Source organism: Lepisosteus oculatus, chromosome 4 (assembly GCF_040954835.1).
Source record: "Lepisosteus oculatus isolate fLepOcu1 chromosome 4, fLepOcu1.hap2, whole genome shotgun sequence".
Classification (NCBI taxonomy): domain Eukaryota; kingdom Metazoa; phylum Chordata; class Actinopteri; order Semionotiformes; family Lepisosteidae; genus Lepisosteus; species Lepisosteus oculatus.
Window position 1 is genome coordinate 36,473,306 of NC_090699.1, and position 18,798 is coordinate 36,492,103.

At 38.3% G+C, this 18,798-nt stretch overlaps 1 protein-coding gene across 3 annotated transcripts in view; it reads left to right on the forward strand.

Annotated features, from left to right (window-relative positions):
- The window catches only part of sh3pxd2aa (SH3 and PX domains 2Aa), a 143,733-nt gene that overhangs the window by 3,045 nt on the left and 121,890 nt on the right, over positions 1-18,798 (forward strand). For all 3 annotated transcript variants that reach the window (XM_015347566.2, XM_015347564.2, XM_006630757.3), the window contains exon 2: positions 17,015-17,095. In XM_015347566.2, the coding sequence (XP_015203052.1) occupies positions 17,015-17,095 (81 nt within the window). The remainder of the gene's footprint in view (positions 1-17,014; positions 17,096-18,798) is intronic.

An 18,798-nucleotide genomic window follows, 5' to 3' on the forward strand; every position in this document is an offset into this window, starting at 1 on the left:
TGAGTGACAGTATTTTGTAGGTTGAACAGATCTAGAAACATTTCTCCTGTCTGAGTAAATGGAACATGTTTAGGGAGTGCACTGTCAGAATCAACAGGAAATGTCCCGGAGAGCACTTATTCAATTTATTTATTTCCATTTATGAGTTTTGTCATTCCTGTCAGGTTTGGCACACAAATGATTCATTACTTGTCACGAATCAGAAATCAAGTAATACACCTTATGAGGAAACTGGTTACCTTCTTTGTAAGAAAAAAATGTTAAGCCAGTACAGTAAACAAGAGTGGTAGAGCATGAGTTCAAGGTGAGACGGAAACAATTTGCATCTGTTAGCTGGTGAGGAACAGTATATTGGATTCCTTAACTTTCTCATATACTCTGCAGTGTCTTTCTGTCTAAAAAATAACTTATCATTATATATTTGTATAGCTATGTTGAAAGCTTTGTGATTAATAATTAATATAATAATGACATTGTGCAGGGGGAGATGGATATCTTGAATTAGACTTTTTTTCACAGAATATTTGCGAATTAAAACTTTCATAAGTCTGCATCTATCTCAGATTCAGTATCAAAAGGATGGGATTTATCTGCTGTTTTTGTTCTTTTAGAAGTAATAAAAACAGCTATTTCCTTGATTGAAACTCCATTTTGTTACGAAAAGCACTTCAGGGGATAAAATTAACAGTGCAGTACATTTCTCCTTTACAAGTGGGTTCTTGTGTGTAGCTCCACGTTTACTTTTTCTACATTGAGGCTATGCTGTGACCCACATAATGTAACATTCTGCTTACTGTAAACCATAAGGCCTTTAAAGGAATCTTTGTGATGTTCACATCACCCCACTCAGACCTCTGTATGATTGCATTACAGTATCATTATAGCTTACTAAGTTTCCTTCTGGTTTTCTGACAGTTAAGAATATCTTAGTGAGCAAAAAAATGAGTCTATAAATGATGCAGTGTATAAAAATGTGAGGCTAGCACAGTGGCTAGCATTGCTGAGTTGCAGCGCTGGGGCCTTGGGTTCAATTCCAAACCCAGGGTTCTGTCCACGTGGAGTGTCTGTATGTTCTCCCTGTGATTGCGTGGGTTTCCTCCAGGTGCTCCAGTTTCCTCCCGCAGTCCAAAAACTTGCTGGTAGTTTGGCTTCTGGGGAAAATGGGTCTTGTGTGAGTGTTTGTGGCTGTACCCACCTGTCTGCCTAGTGATGGACTGGCGTCCTGTCCAGGGTGTAGCCCGCTTTGTTTGGTGGGATATGCCCTGGCGCCACCCTGGTTTGGTGGGTTGCAACCCTGAAGTGGAAGAAGTGGAATAAGAGTGGGTGGATGGGTGGTTAAAAAAGTGAAAAATATTCCATCTCAGAACCATCCATCAACAAAATGTACTTGCCATGTTTAATCTGGGACTGCGGAGGTGAGGAGTTAATATTTTGCCGAAATTCAGCAATAAGTATCCTGTTTTAATTACGTTTATAACTATTTTACTTTTGTCATATCATGTTAATATTTCCTGAAGCATTTATTAAACTGATAAATAAAGAAACATACTTCATGAATCATGCACGCTAGTGATCATTAAGCTGTTTTATTAGGGGAGATTTGAACATGAATCCAAGTTGTCTTGTCTCCAGCAGTCAGTTAGTCCATCTGAGAAATTACAAAATTGAGTAATTATCCTGTAAAGTTCGAAACACAGACATGATTTTGTTTAAAAGAATTCATATTTCTTAATCTTTCTGAAGAGCAGATAAGTGTTTAAAATGCAAGTTAAAGTTGCCCATATTACTGCACTGTGCTTTCACACAGCTGTTAGCAACATGTCTTACGGTCCAGGTTATTTTTCCAATACAGTGGGTCATTAAATGCTGATGTCTGGTTTAATTCCTTCCCAGTGGCTCTCTGATCAAGCTCCTGACTCAAGAAGATTTAATCTTGGTTAGTGGGTTCTTGTTTTATACTTTATATCTATTGCTGATATGCTGCAGAAGAATGAGTAAATGGATTAATTTAAAGGGCTGTGTTCCTATAATGTGCCTGCTCCTTCAAATGCAATGTATCAGCCTACCATTTGGAATGGCCAGGTTAGGAAGATCTGTAGCTTCTGTGTTAAATAAAACTGTATTTTTTAAAGGTAATTATCATTAAACACACTGTGGATTCTGTAAAGTTGAGAATTAAAATGAAAAATTCACATATAACAAAATTGTTATCCTCTTTTGTATTTCGGTTGATTTACTACATACGTCTCAGGAATGTGATTTATCGTGTTCAATAACCAACATTTTATTTAACAGATATTGACACACTTTCAAGCAAGCAATGTACTAGACTTTTTTTAAATCTAATTGTCCAACAAGCATTTTAAACTATATATACTGTATATGGGCTTTTGTGCCTTCAACAAACAAATTATTTGGGTTAATGTCCTTCATGATTGCTGGCTAAGTGGAAAGAACTGCTGACTTAACTCAGACTACAGAGAGACAGGTCACATTCCCTGACAGCCAGTCTGTTAGCTTCCTTGCTCCATGTTCTAGGCAGGAGTGGGACAACCTCTTACTTTACTGAAACTCAACAGCCTGCAAAATCCATTCTTTTTTCAAACTTATTTGGGGTTTCTATTCCTACAGCTGGAAATGCTTATCCTATGGGAGAGAGAGTGAAAAGCCACAGTCCTTTGCTTTTAAAAGCAAAAAAATCCTAATTGTTATACTGGTGAAAAAAACCTCCTGACGCACGCAGAACTTTTTACCCAAATTGAAAACATTAAGCCATGGGAGCTTTTCTGTTCATCAGCAGAAATGCTTCAGGAGGGTATTGAGTGAACACTGGTGAAACAGATATGATTAATGTGATGCATGTCTTTGCACTTGTTTTTGATTGGCTAGATTACAGGCCTTATGTTGCAAATTAGTTCCATCCTATACTGACAGCAGTGAAAAGGTCAAGCTCCAGCAGGATTAAGCTATATTTTTAAGTAGCATTCTAAAAATATGAAGAACATATGAAATGATGCACAGATTCCTGATTGAGCTGTTAGAGACTTAATGATCCAAAAACTGCACTGCCACAATCTTGAATATTCCCAGGGTATATCGAAACAGGTTACTTTGATCTAGACCTACAATCTTTCATTAAAATGTCATTACTCCATTAAGCAGTCCTATCTGTAACTGCAAGTTTGATTTTCACACGGTTTTCTGTTATTTTCGGAATGCGTTTCAAACAGGCAGTGAGGCTGTGTGTGGCCATCAGTGTGATACAGGGAGGCCACATCTACCTTATGGATTCCAGTTAGTCCCCCTCCAGTCACTCCTGTAACCAGACTTAGCAACAAATAGAAGAGCACATTCTTGAACCGAGCATCAATCAATGATGGTGAAACATTGAAATGGGGGCAGAGCCTCTGGTACATTAACTATATTGAACCTCACAGCCAACTCTTTAGCCCCTATTACGTACTCTATGTCCTAGCACTGGCCTTGCACTGAGGTCATTTACCATATGCTGAAAAAAATAGTTTCTAACTTGGAAAAGGGCTCCAGCTCCCTCCTTAAAGGGGAAAACCCTGTTTGGTAGATTGATGTTAGTTAATTATTGGATGCCTGCTGTCCCTGGGGACTGGCCAGTTCCTGCTCTGCTGGAAGGGGTCCAGGGAGGTGAGGTAAATCAGTGAGTCAGAACCAGGCCTGACGTTCATCCCAGTGAAGTCCATGTACTGAACTCGCAATCTCCCTCGTCACCACTATCAAAACAAGGCCCATGCCAGAGAAGGACCGGCCAAGCTCCCTTTTGGGAAGAGTTTTGATTTCGTAATATCAGAAGGGCGATGCTGTGAACTTGCACACCCTCCGTTAAAAGGGGGATGCCACTTTGGGTAATTTGTTCAGCTGTCATCTGTGACGTTTGCTTTTTGTTCACTCTGTTGGAATAAACGGCAGTGCATCTGACCCAGATGTGTTTCTCATGAGAACTTTTTAGTACAATTTCCCACGAAGGCGATGTTGTTTTGCTTTTTTTAAGCAGCAATCTAAACAGTGCTAAGCGGCTCTGCTAGGAACTGTGATGAATGGAAACTTAGAATCCTCCTAGCTGTCAAGCCAGAACTTATATTGTAGCAATTTGTTATATACGAGGCAGTGTAGTTGTGAAAGAACAGGTTGGATTTCCTTATCTCGGTAAAATAGAATCATTTTAAAAGGGGGCTCACAGGGTCTTAATGCCTGCTATGATCTGTCTGGATATTACAGACAGAAGTCTGCATCTATAGATGATATAGATTTCTGTTAATATTCTAAGGACAGATGTTGTAATCTACTCAGACTAACTCTAGATAGGAACATACATGTGTGTATAAATTGGTAAGTTAGGCTTAATGTCTATTTTAAGGCTTCTATTCCAAAATATTACATCTTGTCAGATGTGTTGTGCAATAATGTATTCTTATTCATACTACCCTACATGTATGTATTTATTTCACTGTCTACTGTTGTACAATATTTTTTGTAGGGAATTACTTTATCTAAGTAATATGAATAAGGAAGTAAGATTCTGTTTTCAGAATTTCTTTTTGTTTCTTTAGGCAAAATCAATTCAGTTACATCTCGCAAAGTTCCAAAGATGAAGGAGATCTTAAGGAGATTTTTTTTTTTAAACGAGATACCAGTGGAGTGGTACTGAGCTGCTGTAACATTGTTCCATTATTCAGAGTGACAGCAGCAAAGACAGATTGGCTTTTAAAAATTAATGCACCTAATGGAAACCGATGGACAACTCAGATTGGAGCCTTCAACAGAGTGGAGGCTAAAGAGCAGGAGATGTATGTGAACGGGGGCAAAATAAGAGTCCTTTAAGTGTTTAACATGATAAAGCAAATGGGCACTGAGAGGAAGTCCTGGCTGAATCGCCTTTTTTTAAAAAAAAACCCTTCAGGAAAATGTTGCTCGTCAAGCTATATTTCCTGTGCCGTTTTGTGGGAGGGGGAGGGGAGGGTTGGGAGCTGGAAATGACCACAGCGGAATTAGAAGGAGCGTATTTGCGTGTGTGAAGGGGCAGGGCAGTTGAGGCGAGTGCTTGACAAAAGGAGAGTGCCCTCCACCTTTCCTCAGGCTCGCCCTCCTGCTGTCACCTGTGTTTATAGCAAAGTGTTTTTTTTCCCAGTTTCCTATCTTTCAGATTGGCCCGAAAGATAGGAAGACCTGACTGGAAGAAAGTGTTTGATGCGATGCGGTCTAGTCTCTGTGCTGGCAGGATACAAGCTAATTGAATTGGCCCTGGGCTTCGCTGCTGTGATTATGCTCCTTTTGAATAACGCCGGCAAAGGCAATCTGATAGATGACTCTTAAAATAGGAAGGCAACAATTGAGTTGGCAAAAAGGGACTTGTTTCGTCATCACTATTGTTTGCAGATATAATTTTATTTCTTTAAATGACCGCAATGTTATTGTTTAAACCTATAGCTTTTTAATGGCGTTGTTTCCTAAAATGAAATAACCAGGGCCCTGATAGTTCACTGGGACTTACACACACACGCACTGACTGCCATGTCTGAATATCTGTGGGCCATGTACTTCCTCACTTGAAAGCCACTGTGGAAACTAACAGTGAAAGCATTGAGGACCCTCTGGTTGTATACGTTTTCTGGGTTACATTACAGATTTTAAATAAGGAAGCTAACTTTATAAACACCCTCTTCATACCATATTGATGCAAACTCTGATACAATCAGACCCCAGATATATAAAGAGCAGGAGGTGTGACACAATGTAGCTGCGGAATGTTTAACTGTATAATTTACATTTTCCCGAATAGCCGAAATGTCTGTAAGAAAGATAAATTAGTAATTTCAACAACCCCCACTCCCCCACCCCCGTCAGCACTACCAAACGTAAGCTAGTGTAAAACATGAAGAGTTAAAACATAATTTCCAAATAGGGGCTGTTCTGCCCTCTTGCAACTGTTTTTTAATGCACACAAAGTGTTTTTTTTCTGTTTCATGTTCTTTTTATATCTGTAGTTCCATAAATATAGTATTTTAGGCGGGGTTCAAAGCTTTAAAGACCCACAGACAATACTCTGCCAATTCTCTTGCTAAAGGCTGTTCAGTTTTGCCTTGCTGGAGAACCTGTGGACGGACATTCTGCAAATACAGTGTAAGTGAAGCCTTATTTTTTTTTTGCTTCATATCTTCTTTGCTTTACAAGTGAAGTCAGGCTTGATAGCCCTTTGAAATTGAAAGTCTGCGTAATGTTCTAGATTATATTCTATTATTCAATTCCAGTGCATAGAAACAAAAATGGCTTTTATTTTTGTAGATTATGAAGTAAATGCAGCATAACAATATTGGAATTGGCTCAAAAAGATTCACTTAATCTCTGAGCTACAAAGCCCTGTATTCATTGTCTTGATGTTAGTTGTATTGCACTCTGAACTGATTTCTGGTGATTTGTTTTAGTTTGAAGACTTTTAAGTCGTATAGTAGAGGTAGCTATGGTGTGCTGCAAAATATTTCCAGAGGAAGCCCACTGCTTTAAAAATGTGACAAAAAAATGTATTTTTCCACTTCACTATTTGGTACAGATCCATCCATCTCATTGTGGAACTTATTTTTGCTCCATCTTTTTGTTAATGTTTATGTTTGAATTCATGGCAAAAAAGAAAACAAAAGGAGTAAGAGGTGGTATGATTAGTGTGGGGGAAACAAAAACTGTTCAGATCTGATTTACAGTGTTCTGGGAAAACATTTCGGCATCTTCCTTTTGCCTTACGCTTGTGAACTTAAATCATTGATCTTCTCCACGTTGCCTGCTGGCACTGTAAATTGATACCTCCTGCAGTTAATCATTTTCATCGCTACCAATAATCCAAACAAGAAAGAGCAACATATAATCACTGAAATAAGCAACAATAAAGAATGGAAACCACAGAGAAAGAGCATAAACATTTATTTTAAAAGAAAATCTTGGATGTACTATATACGTGTCATAAGGTAGTTAGATTGGTATTTGGCAAGTGGATGTACTGTATCTTTCTTAACTACTTTTTGGTATTCTTCAATGTGATAAGGTAATTTTAAGGTAATTAGGTAGCTGGAATACAAACAAATATCTTATTTTGCAGCAATTATCTTTGCACAATTCCATGTGGAGACCTGTTGACGTGCTTTCAATCTCTCTGCTTAGGGTTTTGATTACACCGTGGGGCAGAAAAGCCGAAGAGTGTGGCACAGAGAATCACAATGTCTCCTGTGTGGTGTTGTAACATGCCCACTAGCAGATGGGGCTAATCAGGGGCGTGCCTTATTTGTCTACAGCAAGAGATGGCTTTATAATGAGTGTTTGTTTTGGGCATTTGAGGACTGATTGGTAACACATACTTTCCAAAGCGTTTACAGTCCCTGGATAAAGGATTGGTAGAGTAGTTCTTTCTTTGAAATCTGAAAGTTTTGTGCCTTTTCAATTATAGATTTACAGCTTCTAATTCTAAAACATGAAACAACCCAAGAGGTTTTAGCTGTATTGCCATGTGATAAAATACAGGAAGCAGCACTATACTGCTGTTGACAGGAGAGTACTTTACTGCTGGTACGCAGTGTGACCTTTCCAGATGCTATGATTTGTTTTAATTTTTTTTTCTGATGGAGAACATGCGAGTTCCATTTTGTTCCATTTACCATATTATATGTGTGCTGTTTAAATGTTTCTTATGGTGGCTCTGTGGCCAAGGATCTGTGCCTTTGGCTGGAAGGTTGCCGATTCGTATCCCTTAACCCCAGGGGTGCTCCAGGGGTGCTGTATAAATGGCTGACCTGCGCTCTGACCCCAAGCTTCTCACCCTGTCTGTGTGTCTCATGGAGAGCAAGTTGGGATATGTGAAAAAAGACAAATTCCTAATACAAGAAATTGTATATGGTCAATAAAGTGTTCATCTTCTTCTGCTTCTTCTTCTTCTTCTTCTTCTAGTAGTGCTCATTTTTGACGTGCTACTGAAAATTGTCCATTTCATTGATGTGCCTTGGGGAAGTGTTTGAGCATTACACCAGAGTGAATTCTGTTGTTGCATGAAGGCAAGCTGTGACACTAGGGCTTTAACTATAAGCACTTTAGCATAAAACAAAATCTGGAATTCGTTTGTGTGAACACAGGAAAATACTAATGATAATAGACAAAGGAGACAGTTATGCTAATATTCAATGGTTACAGAATGAAGTAGCAGGAAATTATGGTTCATATGCACTACTCTTTTAAAGAATGGGCAAAATAAACTTCATGTGCTATTTAGTTTTCTAAATATTACATTAATGCATTTCATGGCATAGCTAATCAAGCCTGTACTTGATTAGCTATGTTGGAACTGTATGGCAAGCTGGATTTCAAAATGTGGTTATTTATTATTAAATTATTTAAATCTGAGATAAAGGTTTCTAATAAGGTAGATGTCTCCTTTCAAACTGAAAAACTTTAGATTGCGAGACTCTAAAAACATCTTAAGCCTTTTATTTTTGGGGCACAATTACTGTGTTCATATTCACCCTGATCCGAGAACAGCTGCTTTAAAATGGTCCTTTTGGATGTGTGAGCTGGGTTATTTATAAACTGGAGGCCCTGTGGGTAGGATGTCACTGAGTGAAGAACTGTGATCAGACACATCTTAAATGAACAGATTCCACTGAATTAGGAACATAAATAGATTCAAAGTTAGTGCTTTAAGATAGGTCCTGTGACTGAACCTTCCATGTTTTTTATTTCAAGCTGCAAGTTATTTTATTCAAGGAGTAGAACATTTGAGACACTTGTTTAATCTGTCTGTACAATAACTGTTGAATCACTGGATTTGTTTCTTTACTTTAATCTTTATTATGTTAAGCTTGTTTGAGATAAGTACATCTTTGTTATTTTTAAAAATTAAAAACAAAATCCACCCTTTTCGTATTAAAGTGGACCAGACTTTGACTGAGATGATATTATTATGAATAATAACAGCTGTGCATTCTTCCAGAGTGTGTTTACACAGAATGCACAGAACAGAACTGAAAAATGTTTGCTTTATATCCAGTGCCTCTCTTTTAACTTCATCTGTTAAATTTGAGGTTAAATACCTGGATGAAGTGCCTGTTCATTCTCGCATCTTGTCTCAACAAATATATCAGCTGCATCTAACCTAGTGACCTGGCTGTTATAAAAACACCATTTACCTTCTCTGTTTGCCCTGTTTTCAAAGTCTTGGCAGATGGTGTTATTGTGCAGCACTGATCATCCAGCATTGAGTTTAGAGCTCCAAAAAATGACTTTGCACGTAGAATCTAGGGTTTCTACAGTGTGCTGAAACTTGCTGTTAAAAGTTCAGCATAAGAAGTGGAGAAAGTTTGTGCTTTATTTACTTTCTGGAGAGATGGTGTGTATGTTGGGGAGCCTCATTCTGCTTTATCCTTCAAGTATGTGTCATAAGACATGTTTTTTTTTTACCATTCCCTATTCAAATAACAAAAACTACTACTGTGGACTACACCATAGATCAGTGAAAAAAATGCAGAGTGCAGTGTTGGCTACGTGGGTGCTGGAGAGTAAATGGGTCTGTCTGGCCAACAGCCGCTGGTTGCTGTTGGTGGAATCCCAGGGACTTGTCTGTCAGTGGCAAGCTTTGTGCAGCCTTCTCCTTGTCCTTTCTGCAGCAGAAGACCACTGAGAGGCAGTCAGAGTTCACAGCATTGTGGGTGGGGGTTTAGGAGGCCAGTGCCTCAAGAGAATAGGAGATGAGAGTCATGAGGTCATGAGATAGAAGAGTCTTTGCCCCATTGTGCTCCTGTTAAAATAAAGGCATCAGTGAAGCAACTCAATGTGTGTTGGGCCTGCTTGTCTATAGTGCTACTATGAGCTCCTATTTACTTGACAGGAGAGAAAACACTGTCAGTTTGTAGTTTGTTAAATGCCCTGCTGTAAGTGGGTGCTATAAGTGAAGAGCTGTGTGTTATGTTCTATTCTTAGAGTGTCTGTCTCCCTGGTACCTCAGGCAGCTGTAGAAGTGAAACGCCTAAGGAAGAGAACATGGCATCTCAGCATGCCATTCAGGTCAACAGTCTTTTTATAACCCTGGCACTAGAGCTGGCATATAATCTTAGATCGAACAGTGCCAGAATGCCTTTTGCAGCTCTTGAGCTGCTTCAGAAGGTGTGCTAATAAGCAAACTACAATGGTTCTTATCATATCTGTTTGGATTTGCGTTACTGACTTGCATACATATCACTTTCATGTTTTCAACGCCATCTAAACAAAATTATCCTTTGACGTGCAATAGCTATTGAGCTTTAAACTGAAATTGTGTGTAGTGCGCAAGTTGGCTGGCTTTGAAAATATTTTTTTTTCTCTCCTTTCCAGCCACTGGACCTCTGCCAGTTTTAGGTCCCTCTTTTTTTTAATCAAGAACTGAGACCTTGGCATAGCTGGGACCGGAACCCACAGTGCTCTGAACGAGATAAACTGCAGGGTTTTCATTCTGAAATTCACAACTGAGAACTTCATCAGGCTTCTGCAAAAATCCATCATCTGCCAAGTCCTAACTATATATAGTTATAACTATTTATGTGTAACTATACTGTTAAACAATAACAATGCCAAAAAAAGGAACTATCCAATAGAACAAAACCCAACAGCCTAGGAAGTATGTGGGTAGAGCAGGGCAGAGGTCCAAGTTGTAGAATGTATAAATAAAAATGTACATAAAAATTTAGATTAACAACATAGCACTTCCCGGTTTAATTTCAGCAGACCTCTGAAACTAAGCAGGGCCTTGGCTTATTAGTACTGGTGGAGGAGACATCCGATGGAAATCTGTAGCTGCTGTTGATCACCTAGAAACTGGCACTCCTCCCCCAAACCGAATGTCTCAGTCAGGTGACTGGGGACACTGCTGTAGGAGGTACCATTCTTCAGATGTTAAATAGACATCTACAGTACTCTTTTATTAAAGGTTCCACCATTTGTAAGAGCAGGATTGTTCAACCTGGTGCCCTGGCTAGATACTACCCCAGGATTGTGCAAACTGACCTACCTAAAGTTACTTTAATCTCAACTGATGAAGTAATTTCTCATTTCTATACTTGACTTGACTTGTACTGTGCTGCTTCCAGGTGGGGGTGAAGTACTGTAGGTCCCTGCCTATATGTAAAGCACTTTGGGAATGAAAAGCACTCTATAAATACATTTCATTATTAAGTTAAACCATTTAAAATGTAGATACATTAAGACACAGAATTACAGAGTTGTATAGCCCTCTTTGTGCAGTGCTATTGGATAAACAATGCCGCTACAAAATTTAATGTTGATAAAGGTTTGATTATTTTCTATCTCAACAGAAAATATGGTAATTCTCCCTTATGTTCCTTCCATCTATATTTAACTTTTCTTACAATTTTCTTTTCTTAGCCTACAGCTTTTCTATGACTTAACATGTGATACACCTGTGGTTTTCTTTTGAAATAAGTACATTAGTGAGTTCTCATGAGCTCAGAGTGGAACAGAGGCAGCCTGATAAGTCATGTTGCAAATAAAAAGGGACATAAATGGAAAATTCAAATAACATAAACTAATCCTTCATCAAGACCACAGTAGCAGAAGATTACAGTGACACTGGACTGCCCTGTGGAGGTCAGCCAGGAATAGCTGGTCTTTCTCCAATTGAAACAGCCACTCTGACAATAGGCTTTATCCTGGCAGCACTTTTTGTTTGTAAGTCATTGCTTTGGTGGATCACCTTTTTATTTAAAATAACATATCTGTGACCTACGGTACAGAGTGGAACTGGTGGTTATGGGCTTGGAAGTGTGATCTCTAATTAAACAAATGGGCAGATCCATTTAGTCAGTGGAAACTTTATTTTCTCTTTAGATGAGGAAGGAGTGCGTTTACTTAAAAAAAGGAGGTTAAAAGCTAGAGGGAGCATAACTGTTGACCACTTCTGTAACAACTCTGTCTCATTTTCCTTGGGACCCAGGGTGGTCTACCACTATAAACATATTTTTAAATAAACAAACAATAAAAGTTATACTGTGTGGGACTGACATACGCTTGGCCCTGACTTCAGTGTCTTTTGGCTCCTGGTTTCAGATACCTACTTCTTAAAACAATTCCATTATGAGGCTTTTCAGATGTGCCTGCATTTGTTTTATGGCACAGAATAAACTGGAAAATGCATAAGTGCACTTGCAGGAATTTTGCAATGTATTTCTGCTTCTGGAACTTTGGTGTATTTTTTTAAGCATTTGGAAACATTATCTGTAAATAATCTAACGTGCCGTTAGTACAGATTATACAGATGGTAAGAGCAATGGCTCACAGATCATGGGTTCTGAATTTCGGGAATACAATCTGGTGATTTGGAGGGCACAAAGAGGAAGCAGGAAATGTGAAACAACTCGCCAAGCTTGGTCTGGGTTTTGGGGGATGAACAGTCTTTTCCTTTTCCTTTGGTGTTTTGTTTTATATTTATGTAACAGCAACACATTTCCATCATTGTTTTTAGCTTTGAAATTTTGAAAGCATCTAAACTGAATAAAAATATTAAATGGGGACTTGAAGTATTTGAAGTGGATCTTTTGTGTTGATATTTATTCTCTCTTAAAGTATACTAAAGTCTTGAGGACAAATCATTTTTGGGTGTGCTAAAATTTGTTTACTCTCTTGATCATTCAACAAATGAATGTCCATAAGCCATGTGTAGAGAAATGTGTTATGAAGGAAATTGATTTTTGAAATTCATTTAATGTTTCTGTGTCATTCTAGTTAGTTTATTAATGTTTTGCATCATTGTGATTAGGAACAAGTAAAGGTTTATTCCGTGCTGAAAAGAGAAGAAAAGAAACGCAACATTTCGGCTATGGAGCCTTCTTCGGGTGTCAATCATTGTGATTAGTTTATTTTTTTTTTCCATTTTGAGAATCAAGGATTAAACACCACAAAAATGGATCAATCAGCCCAGCCTTTTTTTTTAAAAAAAAGCCTTTGTCTCATTACCGTTTTGGGTCCTGGGCAAAGCTTGCAGAGTAATACATTTATTGTTGTGTACAACAGCTCAATCAATGAGGAGGTCTAAATGTCAGTGTCTAGGTGTTGCAGAAGTGGTTGTAGTGATTGATGGCAATCTAATAGCATGGTGCTACATTGACCAAGTCTCTCCTTTCTACCTTTCCTCTTGGGTAAGCCTGACTAAGCAACATTGCAGAAGTGCAGCACGTATCCACAAGATGGTTGTGTTCTGAAGGACTTTATTGGGACAGTTATGCCATGTAGAAGGCCTTCTTGCCAGACCTGACCCCCATTAAACCATTGTGAGATGTTTGGAAACTAGGACTCAGAGTCTGAGAACAAGCACAAGCTTGTCCAGGGTCTGCAGGAGAAATGTGGCAAACGTCCGCAAGAGGGCCTTGGCAGCTTGGTGCAATCTTGGTATGGCAGATGTACAGCTTGTATTGCTTCCAGCAGTGGCCACACAAGATTCTTGCCGGCAGCTTTTATGGTAGACATCGAGGTCGGGTCATGAGTCCTGTTGATGACAAAATGTTCATGAGCCCAATGAATTTCCCTAAACTACGTTTGTTCAGTAAAAAAATCAGAGCACATGCTACATGCTTCCTTTTCTACAATTGGTTAAGCACTGTGACTGGTAGATTGGGATTATTTGGCAAGGGCACCTCATGACACACAGGCCACCACAACGTCCTGGGTGCCTATAGGCATGTGGTGATGTTGGTGAAGGACTTTGCTGTGCTGAACCTATGTTTCCTGTGATGGGTTTAAAAGATCTAGAACATGGGCAGGTCTGAAGAGTCTGCCTACACTTTCTCATTCTATCTTGTGTGTGTTTGCAGTGTTCATATCCATGAGTTAGGACAGGAAAAACACAGATGGTCATGTGCAGATGAAAATATAAAATACTAAATATAAAGTTAATATTTAATATAATTAAAATAGAGTTAATATAAAAGAATAGTAGAATATTGGTGGTTCATGGTCATATTCCTCCAGTGCATATACTTCCTGTCTGCAGTACCGAACTTTCCCACATAATAAGGAGTTATGTCTTTAGAAGCTTCAAGCTGTTAAGAAAAAAGAAGGCTCATTGGCATTTCACCACTGAAAACAAGTCTCAGAAAAGTCCTGTGTGAGTGTTTGTGTGCAGATGTTCTGTTGAAACCTATGACTCAAGCTCCTGCTCACTTCGAGCTAAAGCAGTGGCTTGTGTGTTTGCGCGTCACGTAGGAGAATCTGCAGCCAGCATGTCAGATGGGATTGATTTAAACCTGGAATACTGCCAGTCTGCACTGTTTCTTACAGTTGTTCTCAGTTGTTTCTGTGATTAACTAAAATGGGAAATTAAGTTTTGATGTACAGACTAATAATAATGGTCACTCGGTCAGACACTGTCAAATTCTGCTTTTTATTTGTGTGGTTAAACCTCCTGCACTGATCCATGACTATTACTAAACATTTAATGTGTTTCTTTTACCATGCATTGGGTTTCTCTGTCCCCGAGATACAGGCTTTTTGGTTTGTACTCTATACTGAGGGAGATAACTGACATCAAAATGTTAATTTCACTAACCGTGCTAATGCCAAGCGATGAGGCAACAGAAAACACACAGCTGTGACAGGAAAAGAAACAATGCAGTCGTGTGTCAGGATACCAAGGTTTGCATGGCCATGTAATAGGAAGTGAGCTGAAAATATGCCTTACAAAACTATCTTGAGAAAATAAGATTGATGAAAGGTTAATGTGAGTAAATGTTAACCCAATGCTGGTATAATCCTTTTATGAATGGAATATCAAATTACTATATGACTTATGAAAGTAAAACCTATGGCCCTGGGTGTAAGGCATTGACAAAAAAAACTCAGCTGTGCTCCCATGGTTGTATGTGGATGATAAATTCCAAATTCTGACATACAAAATTCTCACAGTTTTTACAAACATCTACACTAAAATGTCAGTGATTTGTAATATAGTGCGCCATCATTCCTCCATTCATCTTGAAGTTTGAGGCAGGAAAAGGAAGTTAGTCAAGACTCATAAGTCTAACGCCCTTGACTTGCACCCACCTGTCCTATCAGAGCTGTCAACATCCTCTACTTTATGGGTGCTGTTCCTGTTGTAAAGGTGGCAGCACTTTAACATAATCATTTATTAATTACAAGATATCAACCCAACAGAGATCTTGATGCACTTATTTTTAATGATGGAAGAATTTTCATGTTGTACCATTCTGTTATCAGTCTGGGCCAAAATGCAGCTCAATAAAAATGGTTGTTTATCTTCATTGCCATACTTCTGGATGCTTTGATGACGATTTTATGACCTTCTTTCTACAATTTCCCATTTGGCAAGATGTTGGAAAATCTTGTCCTAGCTAGTTTTAAGATTGTATTCTTCCCCATTCAATAAGATGTGATCTGCCAGTCACAACTATAACAACTTCCATCCCTTCAAAATGGTCACCTTAGTAGCTGAAAAAAAATCTTAAACAGGTGTGTTTAACTGATGGAAGTTGGTACAGGCATATAAGAATTGCGCCTTATTAAATGAGGGAATAGTCTTAAAATTATTTGAACAATGTTGACAAGATATGAACTCAATTCTGTTTTTAGGCACATGTGTGTTGTAAAAACTTGCAAAATCTTCTGAACGCCTTGCCTTTAGGTCCCAGACACCTTTCAGCTTATGTTTGACAAGGAGATCTGTAGTGACCATCTGTGTCCCCATCATTCCCTAGGTATCAGTTTCAAGGTGATGGACAGAGTCTCGCAAAACGTCTGTCCCCCCAATCTGTCCAGATGATCGGTTATTATGTCTTCATTAATGTTAGAGCTCATATTTCAGCCAGTGGATACGTTTTTGGGAAGGTCCAGCTTTCTAACAGTATTGTGTTTGTAAAAATAACGTGGCCAAGGTGATAGTGTAGCATTTTCCAGATGGCTTTTAGGAATGTACCAGGCTTTGATCTCCATTATAACACCCCCACCCCAACAAAAAAACTGCAAAGAAGACAAAGGGAGGGGATTTTAGAAGACTGGTGAAATCAGATGATCAAATGATTAAATACCGACTTTACTCAAATTAGTTACTGGTGTCTGAAACCTGATCTTTTTAAATTGGAATATCCTTCAGTAGAAGGATTCAGACCTATTATAAAGTTTTAAACTTTTTCAGTACAGGAATAACATATGATCAAAGTAAGTTGTATAATATCCTTTTTTATTGTGTTCAACTACAGTCTCTAGGAAGAAGGAATTTAACAAGTGAATGAATATACATAGAGTATTTGTTTGCTGTCACATGATGCTGATGTTATAATTTTAAAATATTCCCTGAAAATTTGTACACTTAAATGGTCTATCCAATCCTGTAGTATTTTGAATGCAATTTTATTACCATAAGATTTTATTTTTCCATTTTCTTTATTTCATCATTTGATGTCAAATCTATTTGCAGTTACTTTATCCTAAGATCTGTCTTTATAGGAGAATTTGGGAATAAAACAAATTATTATAATTTTTTTTCTACTGTATTGTAGAGGTTTTTTTTTATAATGCCACTTCTGTATTTTGCCAATCAAAACTGTCAACATTCCCATTCCTGGAAAGGAAAACTCCTGTCCCACTTAACTCAACCTGATGTCTTCTGGAGATCTTTTGTGTAATAGCTGTGAAGCTTCCTTTAGCTCTTTTAATCTTTGGCATTGCAAATTTACCTCTGAAATAGTAAAAAAGTAACAGAACAATACTCAGAGCAGGTCACTTGGAGGTGAATCCTGTTAAACCGTGTGTACTCTCATGACTTCTGTTAGAAATCAGTTCGTTGAGTTAATCTGTCAGTTGGTTCTGTAAGATTTGAGTACACCTTGTGTGATTATGGCTGTAGAAACATGAGGTGTTACTTGAACATTTTACTTTTTTATGTTTCAGTCACAGGAACTGCTTTAAACGGCTAACTGTGATGTTTTTCTTTGTCTCTTTTCTCTGGCAGGTGTACCTCATCAATGTCACATACTCCGATTCCACCTCCCAGATAATCTACAGGAGATACAGTAAATTCTTCGACCTGCAGGTAAAGAAAAACCTTGGCAGCATTTCAAAATCCCGCAAACAGTTCAGATCTACAGTTCTCCCACAACACATCACATGTTAGTCTGCTCTTTATAGAACTGTACATGCTCAGCCTTTGTTCTTCAATTTATCAGCTGGCAAAATTGAAATTCTAATCGGCAAATCTACAAAATCCGTCTATTTCTTGGTCTTTGAAATTTGAGTAAATATGGTATCGTTTTCCCTTGTCGAAACCAATCATCTTATATGTTTCTTTTCTCAGTTGTGCATTTTTTTTGCAGAAATACTGGCAGGCAGAATGGCAGAAACTTCACTGGACCCACCTATAAATCAGTTTCATGTGGCTTCTGAATTGGGTATCAGATATAATGGAATCACAGTAACTGCTTTCAGATATTGACCACTTTGTGTCAGTTGTCTCTTTCAAAATGGTTCCTGATCATTTTTTGTGTTGAGTCTGGAGTATAAACACATTTTTTTTTCTTTTTGGTGGGAATTAGTGTGCAGGTATGGGTTTGCGTGTGTTTAGGGTCTCCTGGTCTTTCTGGTAAACGTGAACAGCCTGCAGAGGAGAAGTGAATATCAATGGGGTCAGTGTGCTCCACAGGAAATTATGTTTCAATCAGGGAAGGCCAATTCTGAAAGGTCCCATTGAGAATCTGAGGGGCCTGACTGGAATGGAAAAGCCCCACTTGTTCACTTACTACTCCTAGAGAGGTATAAGGCAAGGTGAAAATAATTGAACATAAGAAACCATCATCTTATATGTGTCCTTATTTCATTTTGTCTCCTAGCTTGGTAAAGGTCTTGCTATACTGCTATACAATTACTGCTTATACAACCATGCTTTTTGGTTCTTTCTTATTTCAGTGGTGTCTTGTGTGGTTGTCCTATTTTGTCTTGAATTTAAAGCTTGCTAGTTCTACTAGATAAGTTGTTATTGTTTTTACAACTTGATGGCTTATGTGTTAAGGTTAAGAATATGTTTCAAAAGTAGTTTACTATACCGATTCTTGCCCCTTCTTTAAACAAAATGCCATGTTATATCTCTGATGAATTTTAAAAGTTTTAAAACTGTAATTATAAGCTTCTGAGTCGGTTAATGGCACTGAATATCAATGGTAATTAAATCAGGTTTTTAAAGTACCCAAGACTAGTGGTTGCAGATAGGTATTTCTCCACCATGGAGTTTAGTGCTTTTAGCCTTTAATGAGTCGAGGTTGGATTTCCATCCCATGTTCCCTTTATCTGTTAAGGAGAAGAGGAATGGTACTGTAAGTACTTAATGAGGCATTCAGGGTTGTTTTATGGCTGTGTGGAGGCATTTGCAGGAAACATCCTTTTTCCATTTCCATTTCCATTCCATTTTATTTGATGGAACTGGAGCAGCACTTTTGTAAATGCATTGTAGTGCAAAGAGTTCCTGCTGGTGGCTGAGTCACTACTTTGTAAGAAATAGAAGTTGCAACACTGTCTCATTTCATTGCAGTCCCTGTTATTAGGTAGATTCATTGAGCTGTGGAAAAAACATGCCCAAGTTTAATATGTGCCTGCACACAACCAAGATTTATAATTCAGGATATCCCGGCTCGTGTGTCATTTGCACTGAACCAGAGATTAGGGGTTGTGACAAAAATATCCCTGGTCAGACATGATTTGTTTCTTCAAAACTTCAAAGGAATTGTCAAAGATACAGGTTAATTT